Source organism: Strongylocentrotus purpuratus, unplaced genomic scaffold (assembly GCF_000002235.5).
Source record: "Strongylocentrotus purpuratus isolate Spur 01 unplaced genomic scaffold, Spur_5.0 spur5_scaffold_1, whole genome shotgun sequence".
In the NCBI taxonomy this organism is placed as follows: Eukaryota; Metazoa; Echinodermata; class Echinoidea; order Camarodonta; family Strongylocentrotidae; genus Strongylocentrotus; species Strongylocentrotus purpuratus.
This window is the reverse complement of record NW_022145594.1, coordinates 47,505,689-47,524,674: the sequence shown is the minus strand read 5'-3', so window position 1 is coordinate 47,524,674 and position 18,986 is coordinate 47,505,689. Positions and strand designations below refer to the sequence as shown.

Below are 18,986 nucleotides of genomic sequence, written 5' to 3'. Positions count from 1 at the left end.
AGAGATGCCTTTACAGTCTGTTCAGTTCTGTATCAATCAAAAAATTTAACAAGCTACCGGTAGTCAATACCTGCCAACATTTGAAAATAAGAATCAGGAATTTTTAGCACGGTATGCCTTCGATAATAAGAAATCTGTACCCTTAAAAAGCGTTCGCACATGCAGCGGCATTGTAACTGGTAAATACGCGATAAATCTGTACAAGAAAAGCGAATACAAATTCGCTGCTCGATCATGCAGCCATTTAACGCACGCAAAATGTGAACTCTCCAGTCGCGACACATGATAAAATAAGCTTAATTTGGAAGGGGGGGGGGAGAAAAAAAAAAAAAAAAAAAGAAATTTTGAAAAATACAGAATATTCCAGATTTATAAGTCCTAAAAATCCAGAAAAACTGAATTTTCTGGATTATTTGTAAGGGTTGACAGGTATGGTAGTCCATAGAGCACATAGTTTCCAGCATGTATGGAATCTAATTAAGGTATCTTATCGTTAATGAAAGGATAGTACTAATCAAAGATAGCCTTACTAATTGGATACAAGCCTCAGAACAATTAAGATACCATTCTGCTAATGGGTATTGAGAGATAATTATCATCATGTACATTGTACAGTGAAAGTCAATTTTAAACCATCAAAGTAGCAAACCATTTAATTCATTATCTCAGCAAATAGTTATCCTCTTAATAGTCAGACTCGCTGTACATGTCAATACAAACCATGTGTGTAGGCAATTAGTAGTAGGACATTTTCATTTTAAATGAAATGAGCTATCCCTTTTCAAACTCTTAATTGTTAAACCTGGTTCTTACTTTTTTCCTAATATTTCAAAAACAATTTCATATAATTTGTCAATATAACTTGAGAGAGATCACGATTATCTTTAAAAAGGGTATGGGATAAAAATTTAAAAAACAGACAAATTTAGTGATAACTTTAAAGCCAACTAAAGTTGATATTTGTATTCAGTGAACCCTTTGCCTACTGCCACTCAGTGGTCCATGTATTGAGCCTATGAGAGTCAGAGAAATCAGTAGTCAGCGGGTTAATCTATGCCATACAACAGAATGACAGACATTGTACTCATTTGATGGCTCATACTTTAGAGTCAGGAGCAGGTGGTAGGGGGTGGGGGCTTGCTCTCAATCACTGTCTACTCCACCCCCCCCCCCCTCCCCCCTGTGTGGTTGAAATATTTAGAGGAAAAATGGCTGTAAGTAACTTGCATTGAGTTAATCTGACTTATTTCTAACCTACCTCTTGATAAACCTGCCAGGCGTAAAGCACTTCCCAACGTTTAAGCACCAAATCTCGTAGAAGTGCTAAGAGCTGCGACGTTCTGTTGTTTGTCGGCCGTGGCTCTAAGTCTAAGCGCAGGCTACACGACGACTCGCTTCCAGAAACGTGAAATTCACACGCCATGTTTGCCGTTGTGATAATGCAGATGGGAGCAAATTATGGACACAATTCCCCCAAAGTTGCTTCTTGATTTCAGTCAAGATTGTCAAGACGAGATAAATTGGCTAGAAGGTATGATCAAACACAGTCTTGTAAACATGCAATGTATGCACAGACTGCCAAGATGGTCATGGTTGTCTTGAATATCATGATGTCCTTTCAAGAAAGTGCATTCACCAAACTCGGAAGAAAATATGGACGCTCTCAAAGTTGATGTTACAATGACATTCTACATGTATAAGAGAGCAAAGTTTCAGAATCCACGATCTAGTCTCTATCAAAGATACGCATCAATAGTTTCTACAATACAAGCACCGCTCATGAATGCATTTCACATAATAAACAGCAGCATAAATGATCATAAATTCACCGCAACTGCCACGTTAAAGAGAATCAATTATCACGAATGAAATACATACACAAGCAAATTGCTTTTCCAACTGAATATCCTTCTCAATACATTTCCTACTGTATAACGAGATATGATTAAAAATCCATATTATCCACTTCAGCTATGACTTCCTTGTTTTTAAAGGGAGTGTGTCTTTATTAATAACTCATTCAGTGGATGATGTGCAGCTCTTGCATTGAATGATTCTAGTTTCCTTGTGTATAACAGCTATGCAGACAATTCTTTGTTCTGTTTTAGGTTCGGTTGAGACCAACATATGATGTGAAACTCCAACTAAACACCCAAGAGCCAATATCTTGGAGTAACCTTGATCATGTTGTTTCCAGAAGTATGATGATATAAGGAAAAAAAATCCTTCCGCTAATATTTTACTCACATGTACATGTACAGGCTCAAAATAAATGATAACTTTGCATGATCCGAAGGAGAATAAAACACAGAGCTGAAAAGAGTCAATGCAATTTCACAGAGAAAGAGGGCTTTCTACTTGAAAGTTTTTACTTAAAGGTGAAGATCAATATCCATACAACAACGGAAAATATTCAACAGGAGTTCATATTAACATTTAATGTGATGTCTTTCACAATTCACTGCGACTGATGACAAATTCATCCATGCAATTATTCTAAAGAATCCTCAAAACATCTTTGGTGAAGGTTATTGATCCATAACAAACATTTTCACTGACGTAATCGATGGTATGTCCGTGGGTACAAATGAAAACAAGTCGGCATCTAACCAAGATAGCTAGAGTTCAGTTCCACGTCATCGCTTCCTTCTGCTGTTACTCCCTTCTTGCGCTAGCCTCCCAGGTCAGACAGGAGCCGTCCCTCTGACCACCCTCCAATCATAAAAATGTCAGGGCGACAAAGAGCGGATGAAGTTTAAATGAAAGATGCAGGGATGAACACATGTACGTCGGATTAGGAGGAGAGGGATGCGAGCAGCCGGGTTCATTTAGCATCCACGCCAGTAGCTACAAGTCTGAATATCTGAATGATGAATCAATACGCAGCACGCATCCAATCAATTGATACATGAAGCTACAAGGGTAGATATACCGCTAAGCCAGCAATAATAAACAGTAGCAAGCAAGATATCTCTACATGCGTCCTTCAACTATGCTCGGCTGGTCCAAACTCACAAATTCCCATCCCGTAGGATATGTTCCACCGTCCAACCAGCGGACATGTATCTCATTTATCCTCATTTGACTGCCTAGAGTAACTTCGCGCTCATGCTACTGGGACACACTCTGTATATAGCATGCGTAACGTGGACCACCATACGACAGCACACTCAGGTTCAAGTGCATGGCTAGGTATGTACCCAGTGGTCGGTCGGTTGGTTGGTTTGTTGGCCAGATGCACCGGCTGGTCGTAGCTATGGGAGTCCCACAAGCCAATTAATTAATCCCCAAGTAGCATCTCATTCAGTGCACTCCAGCCATGCCATGTCCAATTATTTCTTTGCAGATGAGGGACGTAATATGAATTATTTTTTTCTGAAGAAAATTATGATCCTGTCATTCCTGCACCAATATTGATTAAAACAGCAACTTTTATCACAAAAAGGAGGAATGCGTGTACATGCACAAGTGCACACCAGACAAAGTGTAAACATCCAATTCAATTCAATCAAAAAGCAAAAGCAGGGTCAAAACAGTGTCTATTATTTGCTATCATCCCTAGCACTCTGTCTCTTTCTCTGTAAAACGAAAATAAAAGATTATGTACATGTACATGTATGTAGTATAGTCGGACAACAACAATGTGAGTAGTTAGTTCCTCATACAGGATCAAAAGCCATAGGTCCCGTATGTTTGCACACTCAACATTGCCAATTCCCTTCTTCCAGACACAACACACATGTATGCTGAGCGGTCACGACAAAGAAGAATATCAAGCTCCGATCCACATGTAGCTCGCTGAATGGAAACACAAGACTGAATGCCTGCCTGAGACAGCTGTGTAGTGGTGAATGGTGTAAACGTCTGCCACCTTGCGTTGTCGGGAGTGAACTTGATTGATGGTTATATTTATCATGTTCAGCCTCCTCTCTTTACGCTGAACTCGTTACATGGATGATCAGACATGCCCTTGCCTTCTCACCTCCCACTTACCGTGTGGGAAAACAGTCAAATCATATATGAGAGAAATAGTATAGCTTGTAAATGTATGTCTGTAAACAATTACTTATCAGCTGAAAAGCTCATCTTAACCACTGTATGCTCTCAAGCATTAATCGAAGAACTGAGTAAACAGAGGCTATAACCACTTTGGGGGGGGGGGGGAAGTCCCCCAAAACAATATCAAAATAGTAGCAAATATGACGTGACAGACATGAAGTTCACACAAGGTCATGTACACGTACTGTAGATCTAGTAAGCTTCATCAAATGCTCCTTCTCATTCCCGATGAACTTCAATGCAAGGTCTTCGATGCAAATCTTGCGAGTGGAGAAAGAGCTTCAAATCACTCGATTGCAGTATTACAAAGTCTCTGAAAAATGCAGGATGTCGAAGGTGTATGGAGACCTCTAATAATATTCCTTTTAAGCAGGACAAAACTGATTTGATACTAGTACTACATTGTGTACCAGCACATTCCTTAACTCCTATCCTAACAATCAACCTGATCCGCTGACTGACAAACAAATCCTTTCCTCGTGATAATCCACAGAGTAAACCATCCATCATCACCTACCCATGCTGACTTCAATGGTCCGTTCAGACTATAGGAAATTCATATAAAAATTGTACAAAGAAACGTCATGTAGCCAAAAGTGGTGTTCAGAGTAGATAACATCATTGTATAAAGAAACGTACATGTATTACCAATAATAAACTATTATGAAGAGGTCAACTGACATGACAGCTGACCGATCATCAGAACACACACAAGAAAAGCCCCCCACCCCCAGTTATATATGATTTCAGTATGATACAGCATAAAGGGCGCGTTTATGCTTCACTTTTGAAGGTAGAATGAGCGATTTGTAACGCTCATCGTAAACGCTCATCGTAATCGCAGTTCCACAGTGTACTGTTCATGCTCACTTCTCTGGCTCCTACAGGCAATTCTCCGTGTGTGGCCTTAATTGGTATTCCAGCTGGATTCGCAAACCTTCACTTTGCATGCTACGTAGACCCACTAGAGGTCAGTGCGTTGACCCCATTTAAACGCGTTTACAAATTGTAAACACATCTTTTTGTGAGTTTACGATCAGCGATCGTGATCGCCGTTTTTTCGGTGATTCTACAAAAGTGAGCATGGACGCAACGGTGTTTTAAACTATTACGCGTGACAGATGCCTGATTCTGGCCAGAAAAAGTGAAGCATAAACACGCCCCTAGACTACATGTAGAACGGAAACCTGATTCTTTATCAAGTTTTCATTTGGAACGTTGCTAAAACATACGTTCCTAAAGCATGCGTTTGATATATCACGTTTCAATGTATGCCATTCAGACCAGAAAAAAGGTAAATAACGTATCATTGCTGACACAGTTCTACAATTAATCCTTGTACATGTAGTCTGAACACAAGCTTGATTTCCCCACAATGTGTTGCAGTTGAAAACACAAATATACAGTGTACATATCAGAGAATAAAGCATATTTATTATGCCTAATCACTCATCAACCTTCAACTCGACTTAGATCGCATTCACAAATCTAATTCAATACTTGCAGCAATCTTTTCAGGGTTGGGCTCCTTCAATGCCTTTTTTTTTTATTGAGGTTGCAAAAATAAAATCTATAAAAAATGCTGTGACCCTGCAAAAATAAAAAGAGAATAAACACTGTAGGTCTACTGCAGACACTCTATTACAATGTATACTCTGTTCCTGTAATTTTTCTCCTCATCCCCCCCCCCCTCACCCCTCTTCCCCTCCTTTCTCTCTCTCTCTCTCTCTCTCTTCCCCCCCCCCCCCCCCCCCCCATCTCCCCCTCCCACTCTCTCCTCAATCTCACTTTCTCCTTTCTTTCATACACTCTTTCTTTCCCCGTCTCCTCTCCACTAGCTCTACATCTTTAACATTGTACTTTGTTTTATTTTGGTCTCATCTTTTTTTGACTTTTATTTCAATTGAATTATTGGTTACAAAACCGTGACTGCATCTACGACATTGACACTTGGACCCAATCCAAGTGCAATATATGGCTTGCCTATGGTTCAAAACATACGATGCCATTTGGTTTGACTACCGGTATGCGCTATTGACTTTTGCATTTTTATTGCATGCAATTTTATTTCTGTATTATGCAGAGTAGATATTCACAATGGCAAGGAGTTTAAATGTCATTTATACAATCACTCAAGACACTGAAAGTTAGTCGATTTCGTTCAATGCTTGCTAATTTATGATAAATGAAATCAAAATCATACATGCATGAAAACAATGGGAAACGGCCAAATTTTTCTCAAAAAAGGCAGTTGAGTCTATAAAATTACAAAATACAAATAGAGCATCTCAAAGTCAATGACTGATTGCTAACTTAGAAAAAATGTTTTAATGTCTTGTTGTTGTCGTTTTGGTATAGTTGGGACTGTGGCTGCGATTGTTTCCTTTTGTAAATTGTACTACACAAACATGTACAGTCTGTATGCATCAATACAGAAAGGTGTTAGGAAGTGTGGGTTCATACTGTACAAAATAATATAGCTGTGATTTAACAACAACTAGCAGAATTCACATCTCATTTCTTTCATTTAAAATCCTCTTTCCCTAAGCTCTAACCCTGTAAATCTCTCAATACACAACTTGATGTATTAAGATACTAAGCTGTATAATGGCAAACTTTTGATACAAACAACCATTCAGCCGTGCGGTGTTGATGTCACAAAACACTGATTATCATGGTAATTACATGTAAACTTTTCACCTTGGTATCAAAGCGCTTCAACCAACAATAAGAGCAAATGAGCATGAAATACCAGCACTGGTAGACAGCACACATGACACAAAGTGGATAGTTTTTTAACAGGAAATGAGTTAGACTAGCAATCACTCATTCTTTATTTCAATATCAAGTTTATTGATTGTTTGATGACATCCTGTTTATGCTTTGGATAAGATGTTGCCATGGTTAAATAAGGAATTGTTAACACCTCAATTATATCTAAAATCGTTCTTTTTCGAACACTCTCTCTCTCTCTCTCTCTCTCTCTCTCTCTCTCTCTCTCTCTTGTAATGGTGTCAATTGACTTCCTGCAATGTATGTACATGTAACTGTAAAAGGAACAATATCTTTCGCAACATATTTTTAAATATTTAAATTTTCAGTTTAGACAGTTGATTCACTTCTCCGTAATTAGTACTACTGCACATTTCCATTTCCATGTACATGTGGTACAGGATGGAATAAGTTAAATCCTTGATTAAGATCATATAAGCTTGTAGAATACAACTTTTTGTACATACATGTATATAAATGGAATGAAAAATTAAAGAATGTCCATTTCATGAGGATAACAAAAACCGCATTCTACCAATTTGTCATTCTCAAAAAATCCTTGATTTGAAAATTGTCATAATTTCCATAAATTCACACCATGAATACGTTCTGTACATGTACACCTATCAAGCCTCGGATTCCATATGGAAATAGTAATGAACCTGTTTGGTAGACACTTTGTAATGTCCTTGTACACAAATCTATAGAAATGGTGGTTTTGTGGTGATTGGAATGAAAAACAAGGAGCGTCACTTTCACAAGGACAACATGCACAAACCGCCTTTTCGATAAATCTGCAATTCTCACAAGTTTCTTGATGCGAAAAATTGCCATTATTAACATAACAAGGAGTGTCTGTTTCACGAGGACAACAGACACCGCATTCTATAAATTTGCAATCCTCAAAAGTTCCTTGATTTGAAAATGTACCGGTACATAAATTCACATCATGACAGTTTCTCTTTTATTCACAGTACTCACGTGATCCTGGCGATGCCAACAAGACAGACACCATATCTTTGGCATTATAACAATGACAAGTCCCTTCCTTTTATAGACACAAATTGATTCCCAGTCCACCAGTCTCTAAATTTGATAGTTGGATACTCCGCTTTTTACAAGTTTCAGTTGAAGTTCTCAAACTCTTCAAAGCCCAAAGCGAATGCTTCAACAAATTCAGAAATTCTCATTCCTTTTACCGGTATGTCCAAAACAAATAGGTTTTCTCAAATTTGAAATGAGTTTCACTATCCAAGTACTCTGCTGCTACAGACACACAAACAAAATGTCTTTTAGTATGCTGTATACGTTCTTGATCACTTTCCCTTGCGTATGGCTCAAACCAATCAGTTTGAAGGTATTGCTGGATTCAAAATATGGCTGGCGTAATGAAAACAATGCCAATAAAGATACACTTTGCATCCCTGACATTGGGTCATATCACAATTGTTTCAAGTAATGTTCACTGCCATAACTAATAAATCAAATCAGGTCCAATATACAAGTCTGCTCATTCAAAACAAATATCAGCTCCAATAACACGAACATGGTTATCTTTATATGATGATTATAATATCAGCAAATAGTTCACAAGCAGAATGAGCCAGATTTCTTTTCGGTTTGTATCACGTCCAATGTGCAGTTCAATCAATGTAAACAATGAAGTCTAAAGACTAAAACATGAACTGTAATGCACCGAATATTAAAGAGCCACGAGGTACTACTTCCTCATATTAAACCACCAACTCATTTATATCTGTTAATAGGAATGAATATATATTGCACTAGTGAACTATTCCGTCTATTAATACAATAATTGAATTCAAGGTATATTTCACCTTCATATTTCATGCACGAAATGCATCCATACAGAAAAGGGGTATAACACGACAATTAAATCTGTTGTGTTTCTTTCTTTTTCACTGTTTGGTGAATGACGCACGCACTTAAGCAAACATCGACTATTGTCTACTAAAAGAAATGATAAATTCATGGAACTTTTGAAGGAACAGTGAAGACCATTGTCAGCGTCTGGTTCATGAATAAGGGTGCACCCATACACGTACCAGCACAGTATACCCAAATGGTGCCATATTACCCAAAAAAAACCCGGCCAGTATCTAACTTCAACAGTCTTTGAAATTGGTAGTTCCCTTTTTTTTCTGAAGTAAACAAGCATGAAACACACACTATAAACTGAGCATGTAGTCACTGGTGGTTTAGGATAGGCATGAAATTTACACATTTTGTGCTAATATTCTGATAGTTTCTCAAACTAGACTTGAAGTTTTAAATGATTTCCTGATCTTAATGAGAAGATCCGCTGGCTAATACCAGAAGTGATGCATCTCCATCACTTTCCTTTGTTTTAGATTAGTGCATGCAGGGATTAAGATTAAGTGATGAGTTATCAACGTTAAGGATCCTTTTGCTTTCCCAAAATTATAATTTCACTTTACAACTGCATTATAAATGTTAACAAGAGGGATTATCTCACTTACTAAGAATATTCTTGTCAGACTTGTCTAGACGGTTTAGACAGCGTACAGCGTGATGTTTTATTGTCTTTCTTCACACTTTTATTAATACTCTCAAAATTGGAAAACAAAGAATTGCAAAGAAGAAATTTTTCAGTTGATTTAGAAACTTGTAGGCAAATTAATTCAACATTGAATCATTTGCAGAGCCCGAGTGATAAGAATTGGAGCATCCGAAAGTTCTGACACCTTTATCAAACACTCTCAGGATTATCACCCCCTTATTTTCTTTGCACCTTGTAAAGATCAATATACCACTGTATAACATGTCCAATAGCTTCATCAAATTTCACATGTGATAGGGAAACAATGCTACTTGGAATAACTGTCAAGATATTTCCCGTTTTCAACATAATGTTTAAAATGTCATTCCTTATTCCATCTCCAATTTAAAGTACCTACTAGTATGTGTCACTTTTTGTTCTTGAGTGCCTAAATTCGAAAGGCTTCAATGACTAATAGAAGCATTACCAAATTACCTACAGTAGTTTCAATATTAGTGAAAGTAAAAAGAGTATTGATTAAAATATCACTACCACAATATTCAACAGCCTTTTTCCCAGCAAAGCCTGTTTACGAAGACTAGTCTGATTTGAAGTAAAAACAGCAAGTCTGAGCTATTCGGGATAGAAAAATCAATGTTGGAAGCGAGCAGACATACCGTGGGCTGGAACTTAATTAAAGAAAAACACCATGGACGTATAAAAACAACCTTAGATCAAAGGAGAGAAAAAACAAAAAAATGAAATATGATCGTCAGCATGTAAAGCAACCTGTGTGATATTGCTGCAATCAAAGAAGAATCATACAGCTACATGTACATACAATGTACATACACATATTTCTGTTCATATAAATGAAGGAAAAGAAGCATTTTAGAAAGCTGTACTCTTTATTAAAGCCCCACTGTCCTACTTGTAGCTACTTGCTCCCTCTATATAGAAAACTTCCCCAATCGGTGCCTGTTGGTCCCCCATGATCCTCTATTTCTTATGTTATTTGAGAGCTGAGTTGATGAGATACATGCTACCTGTCAGAGACCTCGCTGTGTGATCTAATCCCTCCTAGCCACACTGGTGTTGATAAGCTTTAAAGGGTTAACACAAATGAATTATTGAACAAGGTACTGAAACATTTGGCCTCTGTCAGGCAATGTGCAATCTTCCCTTTAATAACCAAATATTCAATGCTCATGGAAAACTATTTATGTAAATGTATTGTGGTGAAAGAGCAAGGAACATCACAATGTAAATTTTGAATTAGGGAGTATCAAACAGAATACCACCGATCACTCTTCCAAAGGCTGACTGATGTATCTTGCCTCTGTATGCTAGCACTCACCACAAGAGGGCGCTGATCATGATGTAAGGATTGTTGTCTTTGAGTTGTGATTCAGCAAAGTGATTTCAATATGGATTTTATTGCATTGTAATGGGGGAATCAAAATACATAGGCTATACACAAAGGATGAGATGGTGAAGGAAAAAAAATGTACACATACACGTACAGTGTACATGTTTTCAAGTGTATGTATCCTTGATTTCACATGAAAGTTTTGTAAATGTACATGTACATATACATGTATAAGATAAATAATAATTATCAAATCAAGTCATATCAATTTGAAAGAAAAAAAATGAAATGAAAAAAGAAGAGGGTTATTTTCCCCCTTGTGTAGGATTTTATTACACTTTCAAACATGGTCTGGTGAAAATACAATACAAAAAACATATCTGCATGTAACATGGTGTCGCACAATTACTTTTGACTCACCAACATACATGTACATGCAAACTTTGTTGTACAACATGTACTCAATTATTCATATCCCTTGTAGATTTGAGGTTTTGTGTGTTTTCGTAACTCAAAGATACATGTATAAGGTGAACTGGTTGAATTAGGGCTGTTCTTGAATACTTTTAGATGTAATCTTTTATACATAACATTCTCAAGAAGCATAAATCAGGACAATTGTTTACATACACCTGTAATTTTAAAAATGACAAAACTCGGTAAGGGCAAGAATGATGTAGTTGTGAACTGTAAATGCACATCAACATGTATGTTGCATTTTGTTTGCCAACAATAACTGAAAAGAAAGTACATGTACTTGTAGACCCGTACAGTACATACAATGTATATACAGACTTTCAGATCAATACCAAGAAATTAGCTATGGGGTATTCATCCTCTTTTCATGGAGAAAACTGACCCGCTTATGAGGAAAAGAGAACACTCATTCAATTTGTCGGCTGTTAATGATCGCTGCTGTCAGACTACAATACAAGCAACGATCTTGATTCTTGTGTCTGCCTTTGTTGTCATTTGTTGGTCCACCTCACCGCTGAGGACAGTCAATATAATCAATAGGTATTCCTTTATTAATGGATGTCAGCGGTGGGATATCTGTAGGTCAATGAAGAACACAGTCTAAAGGAGCTCGCTACAGTCAACTTTATTCTTCTCATCACACCAGTGATCAACCCCATGTAGAGGTGTCGTAGTCGAGTGGTTTGTATGTACTTGACTTGAAATTTCAACGGAATTATGGGTTCGATCCCCGACACGGCACTAATGTCCTTTAGGCAAGGCGTTAATCTACATTTGCCACTCCATACCCAGGAGAGAAATGGGTACCCGGTAGGATGATGAAAGCATTGGAGTTAATGAACAGAAGAAAAAAAGATCCTGATCATATGTGTAATACAGTACTGAGGAAAAGATAAATGTTATACAAAAATAATACAAGCAATGACTACAACTTGCTTGATTCTTAAGCACTACTTTCGATGGGTTAATAAAATATTGCAGAGAAAGGAAAAAAGTGAATGAATAGGATAAAAAGTTAACTGAAAAAGAACCAACATCAATTGAAATTGAATGTAGCATCTAACCTGGTGATATGAATCCATATAATGAGTCCATCTCATCCGTGAATTCATGTTGAATTGCTTCACAAACTGAACTCTGTCACATCTAAGCTCCATCTCAAACAATTATGAAAGCTAAATCTTCCAATCTGAAATGTACAGCGGTCCATTCAATGCAAGATGAATCTGTATTCCAAAACAAAGGATGATCATCCTAACAGGTGTAATTCAGTTGATTCAATGCAGGCTTGTGGCTGTCAAATTTTTAATCTAAATGTTCAAGATCTGCATTGTCCAAGCTATAGCTATTAGTTGGGCATCCAATGCATTCTATTAAAGTTGAATCTATATTCCAAATTAGATATTGATCCTCATCATTCATGCAGGTGTGAATCAGCTGATTCCATACAGACTTGTGACAGTCAAATTGGTCGACCAAAATGTGTGAGATCTGCAAATCGTTATACATGTAGATATATTAAGCGCTAAGGCTGTCAATCTCTAATATGCAACAATGCTAATTTACATGTATGCAGAGGTGTTGAAAAGTTCCAAGATATTCCAAGAAAAGATTCAGTCTGTTCACTCTGTCTCCTACACTTCTTAGATCCTGATGTCAAGTCGATTGAACTTGATTCACATCACAATCATCATAATGTGTGACGATTCCAATAAGGCTTATCGTGAGATGCAGACACACAATGAAGCCACTAAAGTCAAACCTGATTTCATTAATGAATGCAACAATGAACAGTTCTACAAGTCTGTTGCTCTTCAACGCATCACAACCGACTAGACAGAGATGCTGACTTATTCTCATGAGAGACTGGTGCTTCTGAGAGATGAAATAAAAAGAAGTTCATTGATGACGTTCGACTCTCTCCTCTGATCCGATTGTCATAGTGATTCACTTGGCGATTAACCATGAATGTAATTCTGATCCCAATAATTCCATTACTTCTTCATGAGATCCAAGCAAACAGAAGTCAGACTATAGTCCAGCTTGATCCAATGATGAGTGCACTATACATGCACTCACCAGTCCTACCGAGTCCGTTGCTATTCACCAAGTCCGCTGCTCTACAATGCATCAATATGAATTAGGCAGAGGTGCGAGCTGCTCTTTCATGAAACGATATGAGAAGAAAGTTCATTGATTGGTTTTCACATTCTGCTCCAAACCCATTGTGATAATGATTCATCTCACATTCTTACCATCACCTTGTATTCAAGAAGACAATCAATTCCCAGAGACACAAGGACAGATAGAGATGGTGGCTTGACTGGTACCACTCTACGTTTCTCAATCATTAATTTATTCCAAAGCTTTTGCCCCCTTCAATTGAGCGGTCCATCAAACGAGAATGGAGCAGGATAAATTATTCATTGGATAATATTTCAATGACTGGATACTGTCAATGTCGGTTGTTTGTACAGCTAAAGCCATGAAAGCATCGATGCCTTGACAATGCCTCGTGTTGAACCTGAGCCAACATTGAAGTGCATTGAAATATCCACAGCTGCAGCATGTGCAAAAATAGAAATGTTTCAGATCTTTCCTTAGATTTCAATTCATGAAAAGACTGGGTCCTTTTTTTTCTTCACATTAGCAGATGTTGGCGGCTTGGCGATAGAGCAGCAATCCTATGAAAATGAGGTTGAAGTTAAGCCCAGAATCGATGTGCTAGTATCCTTTGCGGCAGAGGTGATAGCAAAAACAATTAGAGTCCATCACAAATCTGTATGTAAGTGCTAATATTGTCTAATCTACAAAGAGAAAGAGACGTCTTTCTGGCGATGCTGACAGATGGAATGGAGGTTCTGGATAGCTTCATCTTGCTACGTGATCTGCTAGCTCTTGCCATTCTGGAATAAACTCCTACTTTGGCAAACGCTCTGCTCTGGTTTCATTCACCGATCTCAATCAATGAGGTATCCCTTCTCAGCTCCATTCACATTCAAAAATAAAGACAGTGTCCCTGGAGTCCTGGGGGGTGTTTCACAAAAATTGTCATCAGTGACAAATGACAATTTGTGTTTAATATAAGCTACTGAAACTCTTGCTTCTGATTGGTTAACAGCAGATTTGTAACTGATTTTTGTCATTTGTCATTGAAAAAAGGCTTTGTGAAATGCCCCCCTGGTGTATGTTGCATGAAATTTTGGCTTGCACTACATTCCTCGGAACATTCCTCTTGCGTTACAAGCTAAGTGGTTACAGAAACAGGTTGGAGTCTGCTAAAATTTGTCAAAAATGAGGAGTCCCAAGGCAACTTTAGACTTTCAAGAATTTGGAGCATAACGTTTGGGCAAGGGGGAGTTCGAAGTTCAAATAGAGCATGTTACATGTTATGCCAGCAGTTCTTTCAAACTTCATAAAATCCATGACCTCTTTAATACAATCTGATGGATATGATTTGATATTGGTGCATACATGTATACACTTATTTTGCTAGACTCCAGAAAACGTTACCTCCTGCATACCTGTAGTTTCTTTGGTAAAAAGTCCCTGCCACAAATCTACAGCTGAGGTGCCTTTAATAAGGAAAGCAGTATTTGTGGCACAAAGTGCCTTAACCTGCACATTAAGAGAGCGTTAATCAATACTGAGGAATATCCAGCTGACACTGTTCTTACTCTTTAAGTGCGAACAGGGCTTAGTACCCTGGACAGCTCTCGAGACATACAAGTGGAGTGCTGCAAATGACTCTTGTCAGATGATATATCTGATTAATCATGAAACATTCGTGCCAACCGCCTTCTCTTTCACTGGAGCCCTCCACGTAGGGGTGAGCGTTAGGGGTGAGCGTTGGGGGTGAGCGTTGGGGGTGAGCGTTGGGGGTGAGACCGCTCACACACAGGGATCAAGGATCAAGCCTGAATTCCCTCTAAGGATAAGCTCAATCTAGGATAATCCCATTTGATTAGTTTTCACACATTCTGGGTATAATCCACCTAAATCCCTACGAGGAGCGGAGGGTCTCACCATGGGAGAGGGATGGAACATATTTGAGAAGCTGTGATGATACAACTTCATAAATATTGTCTACAGAAAGGATGCTATTGTGATATCTAGGGAGCTCTACGTGAATCTGTGATTCTCTTTCATGCTCTACACCCCCCCCCCCTTCCAACTTGACCAAAAGTAAAATAAAAATAGTTATTGATCTGTTAACAACTCTCTTGACCACACTACAATGACCAATAGTGACCAGGAAATAATCTGTAAAAGAGGGCCCTCGGTCCTGACAGTGAAAAAAATACACGGGGCTCGGGGCAAATTAGCCCCCGAAATGCCAAAAAGAGCCCCCGAAAGTCATAAAAGAGCCCTCAAAAATGTGCATAGAGTTCAATGCAAAACAAATTAAAGATTGTTATTTTCATGCTAGCAAGCTTGAAAAGTAGCCCCCGAAATGTTTAAAGTATTTTTTTTCCCTGGTCCTGAAAAGCGCTATATAGAACTAGCTATTATTATTTATTATTCTGAATCATTTCAGCTATTGACTCACTGGACATCACTTTGCTGAGGTGCCATTTTCAAACAACAAGTTCACAACAGCAAATACAGCTTAAAATGACTAACAATGTAAAATGATCATGTACAATGCACATGTGTTTGGTACTTTTTTAATAATCATAAAACAAAATATTTTGTACGCATTTCACTGGTGGTAAATGTACATAAACAATTTTGGAAAGTTTTACATTCACTCTAAGTAGTTAGTTAGTATAGCTAAACTTTTTTTTCTTCTACCTCTTCATAAAAAATAAATAAAATAGAAGTGTATTGTCTGTTGAGAACCAGAAGGGCCTCAATGTTATGCAAAATAAATATAATATACGGTGTGTAAGTCGGGTGGCACCTTGGTATGAAAGAATTCTTTTTTTTTTAAAGCCTCATGCTCTTTAGAAAAATTGTAGTGAGAACGGGAAGTTGTTAATCAATGTCTCCATCTAATCAATATGCAAACACAAATCAATTATGACAGGACATCGTGTAACAAGTGACACGTAATTGGTGAATGGATCACAGTGGGGGATGGGCAAAGGATATCATTCATGCGTTACCATGGTAACTCGATCACTGCATGCTGTCTGGCACGTATATCAGTTGGTGTGTGGTTGGTTCCTGACATAGATGTTCCGACCCTAGCTGATTTATAGCTAGGTTTTATCTCTTGGTGAGAGCCACTTACCATCGGTGTCAGAAATTATGACCGATTAAATGCTCCAACTTCAACTTCTGGTTCAGAAGTACTTTTTCAAGAACTGAGATTTCTTACTTCTCCAGTGACATTGTATTTTCGAAATCCCACATGATATTGTATTGAATAACATTTACTAATATTCGGTTAACATTTACTTTTTCTGGAAACCTAGTAGGACCATTTAATTTCTTTTAAAACTAAATCCCTTTTAAACGTTGACATAAGCATATAATTACAATTTTTTAAACAAAAGAAATATATGGGGTGGTGATCCATGTACCGGTAGACCAACATTCCTTTATTATTATCATTTGGGAGTTCCAATATGATATTTTACAACATTTCTTTTTCCTAATTTCACCCTATGCTATATTTGAATATTTTAAAGGAAATCTGCACTTATAAAATCTGCCCCAGATCTCAATCTGAATTACAAGCACTAAAATTTAGCAATAGACACAATACTTGTACATTTTCATGTACTGTAGCTATACAAATTCTTATCCCGCAAGTGCAAAGTTTTTTCGGGGGGGGGGGGATGAAAGGAGGCCAATTCTTGGAAAGCCCTGCTCACATATCAGACGGATCCATACAAACATTTCTTAGTACATAGATTCAAAGAAAGAAAAGGAGAAATCTGTTATACTTGCTCCATTTATTTTCCTAAACTTGAAATACATGTACACACAAAAGTGTAACACTTACAAATTAGAAATCAATTGAATTCATTTGTCTGGTTTGGGTGACGGAGAAAAGGCAATTTCGTTGTTGTGAAAACAAGCACATTTTTACATGAAAGCGAAAATTGAAGGAAACTGGATTCCAACTTTGCCTTTAGGCACTAGGAGATCAAGTTCAGTGGGAGTTTTCACACCAAGAACTTCATTGAATTGTAGTGTTTAAAATAGATTATATTGGAGGCATGTAAATTGAATGATGATGACGACGAAGATGATGATGATGATGATGATGATGGTCCGATAATAGTATCAGAGTACAAACCCGGCCTGATTCAGTCTTGATAAAGAATCAGGCAGGGTCTCGTTTCTAGTCTTGAAGCCGTAAACATTCAAAATATTTATGTACCAGGCAGGACTTAAAACGTGTGAGCACATCACACTGATGATCGACCAGATGTCGGTTCTTCAAAACTAGTTTATTTTTATAAGATATTATTTAGTCTGCACGCCCCTTTCACTATATGATGACTATTTTTACAATTTCCGTAGTCAATAGTCAACTGGTGCGAAGCCATCTGCACATCACGTGCCTGGAGGCTCCATAACTCTGCCTCATAGTACGACATCCCGCTGAGCTACCCCTAAATATGAAACCACAAAACATGATTCAATTGATCATATGGTAACAACCTCCTAGGGATACAACACACCGACTTCACACCTTTGAACAGCTAGCGCTAGTCACAACTGAACAGGGATTTAGTCCTCACAATCTGTTAAAAGCTTGAAATGTTCAGATGGGTCCAATGTGATACCCTTACTTGCTTAAAGACGCACAGTAGTGGGCTCTTATGGAGAATTCAACATCATTTAAATGTTATCAATCACCAGGATAAGACTTCAATTTTGCTCTGCATTTTCCACCAATGCATCCCCCCACTAGAAACTAGGGGTATTTGATGGGACTACAGGTTTGCTGTGTGCAAGACTTGAACACCCATTGATGGTATTCAAACAAGTCTGGTGTCAGTGAATTATGACCTACTGCACGTGGAAACTGACAACCATCTCCCTTTAATTTGCATACAATCATTGGCTCTTTTTCCCAGAACAATACTGTTATCGGTACAAACAATTTCAGTAAAAACAACAAAGAGAAAATCAGTAAAGTTTCAGCACAACAAAATTCCTTTGAAGTTTGAATGCAATACAGTGTACGTGAAACATTTGTAACATCAATCCTCTAGGTCTACAAGTACATCTTGAAAAGCCATGCTTCTCTGCAGGTTCTCATTTAGAAAAAAGTCCCCAAAGGAGGAGAAATCTGGGGCTACATGTGTAGGGGCAGTTACACTGTCATCCAAACACGCCAAAAAATGCCAAACCGGAGCCTGGCCGCGATGTTACCAAGGGCAACTACGCTTTACCGGCAGACATGCCAAGCCCCAAACATTCCAAAACGAAGTGTGATCTTTTGGCGTGTTTTGGCGTGTTTTGGCGTGTTTGGCAAGTATAACCGCTCGCAGTTGTAACATCGCGATGTTAGGCACGTGACTTCCGGCACTTCCGGATTGTTACCCGCGCTCTTTTAAACCACGTTCTTCCCGTGTGATATTTATAGCATTTCCATCGTCGCGCGTGTTATCCGTTCATTCAGCTCCGTTTGTTCCAATTCCAGTAACTCATCCTTTATTCAATCTTCGTTATTCCCGTCTGGCCATATCTGTCTAGTAGTAGTATTTGAGTGTTTTGTTAGATTAATTAATATGGAAGTGAACAATTCCCATTGGACTGATGATGAGATGAAGTTCTTGATTTCGATGTGGAGGCAGGGAGAGCTCCTCCACCAGACTTCCAAGC

The 18,986-nt window shown here is 38.1% G+C and overlaps 1 protein-coding gene across 3 annotated transcripts in view; it reads right to left on the bottom strand.

Annotated features, from left to right (window-relative positions):
• LOC100893354 (dixin) overlaps window positions 1-12,758 on the bottom strand; it is a 46,476-nt gene extending 33,718 nt beyond the window's left edge. For 2 of the 3 annotated variants that reach the window (XM_030978376.1, XM_030978379.1), the window contains exon 1: window positions 1,259-1,861. In XM_030978376.1, the coding sequence (XP_030834236.1) occupies window positions 1,259-1,423 (165 nt within the window). In that variant the 5' untranslated portion in view covers window positions 1,424-1,861. Of the gene's footprint in view, window positions 1-1,258; window positions 1,862-12,262 lie in introns of those variants that run through there. The other variant, XM_030978377.1, reaches the window with a different exon arrangement.
• Between the last annotated feature and the right edge of the window lie 6,228 nt (window positions 12,759-18,986).